This window comes from Myotis davidii, unplaced genomic scaffold (assembly GCF_000327345.1).
Source record: "Myotis davidii unplaced genomic scaffold, ASM32734v1 scaffold726, whole genome shotgun sequence".
Lineage (NCBI taxonomy): Eukaryota > Metazoa > Chordata > Mammalia > Chiroptera > Vespertilionidae > Myotis > Myotis davidii.
In genome coordinates this window covers 335,960-338,343 of record NW_006297808.1, presented here as the reverse complement: position 1 = coordinate 338,343, position 2,384 = coordinate 335,960, and the positions used below count along the sequence as shown (strand labels likewise).

General features: G+C 56.7%; 1 protein-coding gene across 1 annotated transcript in view; it reads left to right on the top strand.

Moving 5' to 3' along the window:
• Positions 1–2,384, top strand: part of LIMK1 (LIM domain kinase 1) — a 20,982-nt gene that overhangs the window by 1,487 nt on the left and 17,111 nt on the right. The window contains exons 2-3 of the mRNA XM_015570253.1: positions 1,737–1,875; positions 2,218–2,327. Of these exons, the coding sequence (XP_015425739.1) occupies positions 1,737–1,875; positions 2,218–2,327 (249 nt within the window). The remainder of the gene's footprint in view (positions 1–1,736; positions 1,876–2,217; positions 2,328–2,384) is intronic.

Sequence of the window (2,384 nt, the reverse complement as noted above, 5' to 3'; positions counted from 1 at the left end):
CCCCTTCCGCAGTGGGAGGCCCGCCCCCTGCGGGGCCCAGGGCAGGAAGGTGTGGGGGGTGCGGATGACGTCATGGCTCTAGTCCAGATGCTGCTTCCGCTGCCTCCTCTCATGTCCCAGGGAGGTCTCCTGAGTCCCTCCCTCCCCACTCCTCTCTCTTAGGGAAATGGCTTCAGACCCCCATTCTGGGCGCATCTCACTCCCCACCCTGTTTCTGAATCCAGGCATTTTGTGCCTTCCCTGCCCTGACCTCTCCCCACCAATCACCCCTCCCTCGGGCTCCGGACAATGGAGAACTGGCTGGATCCCTTAAAGGGACAGTGTCCCACCAGCACTCTTGGCTGCTGCCCTCTCTCTCTTCACCCCCAGTTCCCTAGTTAAGGAGCAGTCGATGAAAGCAGACTATGTAGAGAGGAGGGTTCCCTGGGGACAGGGCTGTCTCACTCAGGACCCAGTCTTTCTTGCCCCCTCTCTCCTGAATTGTTTCCCTGCTGAGCCATAAGCTCAGAGCCTGGTCCTTTAGTACCTGTGTGACCTTGGCCCATCACCCAGAGGCAAACAGCCGGACTGGATGGATTCTCTGCATATGTGTCCCCTGGCCCCTAGGACCCAGGTCAGTCTTTTGAAAACATACCCCTGAGGGGTCACTGGGATCCACATTTCTGCATTTGCTCCTAATTTAGCTGGGCTGTGGGTGCCTACTCCACTGGGACAGACACTTGGGTGGCAAGAAGTTTAGCTCCAGGCCTGTGGGATAACACCAAGAAGCTAGAACTTCATTCCTCCCCATCTGCTCTTCAGGAGCCCCACCAGCCTGGCTTCCCTAGGAGCCCCTGGTGATGGGGCAGGGGGGTTGTGGCCCTGATGACCCTCCATACACCAGGACTGCTCTTCTGAAGGGAGGTGTGGGGCCTAGGGCTCTGGTTGAAGTGGAGGGAGGGACGATGCTGCGCTGCCCTTTAATTCCCCTTGTGACTGGCAGCACCTGTAGGCCTGACGGGTCTAGGAAACCAGCAGATCCTCTGTCTAAACTGATCCTGCCTGGGTCTCTGCTGAGCTGAACTCCTGCCTCATACCTTAGTGGAACCCGGAGTACTTTGTGTGATGAGCAGTTCCGATGATCTGAAGCTCATCTGCCTTCTTTAAAATGAGGATGCCCATGCCTGCCTCATGGTGGCCTGTGAGGATTAAGTAAATTTAACCAAGACAGTGGGAAGGTGCTAGCTTAGTAGATCTTCACAGCTCCACCAGGTCACTTTTATGTATGTCAGTTGGCTCAAGCTGCCTCCGAATTGCTTGGGTGGGGGCAGAGGAGAGGGAGAGGAAGCGTCTACAGGAGTGGGCTCATGGTTTGTTAGGATCCCCAACTCAGTCCTGGGCTCCCTGGTTCCATTACGCTCTCCATGACCAAGAGCTAGTCGCTTGCCCTCTCTGGGTCATCGTTCTTACATGACAAGGGAAGGTGCTCCAATGAGCAGCACTGTAGCCAGATACTTGGGGTGCAGAACTGCTCTGGGTGGCTGTGCAGGCTGTGCACTGCACAGAGACTTCTGGCCAAAGAGGCTGAATCCATCCCTGACTTCACTTGGTAAGCCCTGTGCTCCAGTGCAGGCTGTCGCTGCCCAGAGAGCACACCTTTTTGCAATTCTCACAAAGGTGCCTACAGACTGTGACCAGACCCAGCTGTGGGAGAGGGTTGGCATGGCCAGGCTAAGCCCAGCTCCTCTTCCGTCCAGGTGTTGTGAATGCAGCGCGCCCCTCTCACACCAGTACTATGAGAAGGATGGGCAGCTCTTCTGCAAGAAAGACTATTGGGCCCGCTATGGCGAATCTTGCCACGGATGCTCGGAACACATCACCAAGGGGCTGGTCATGGTGAGCACCCCCTGCCCCACTCGCATGTCTCACCTGCTCTGTATGTGTGTGTCCGTCCGTGTCCGCACAGGTTTCCCTGCTCAAGATCTCTCCCATCATCTCTCTCGCTCTTCTTTTCACTGGTTCTCTAATTCCCCCCATGCCTTCTTAGCCTGTTTGTCTGTCTGTACCCTTAGCCCCCTACCTTTACTAGTAGAGCCAGCTCTGTCCAGGAGCTCGGCAGCTGGCCAACCAGACCCTCAAGGTTTGTTTGGGGTTGCCCTTCCAAGAGAAGGTTGAGGGGAGGATATAGGGGAGCTGAAGGGGTTACTAAGTTGGGTTGTCCCCCCACCTCCCTTCCAGGTGGCGGGGGAGCTGAAGTACCACCCCGAGTGCTTCATCTGCCTCACGTGTGGGACCTTCATTGGTGACGGGGACACCTACACGCTGGTGGAACACTCCAAGCTGTACTGGTGAGTGCCTTGGCCCCTGTCCAAGTCTGCCTTGCCCACCTGTAGCACAGGTCTCCC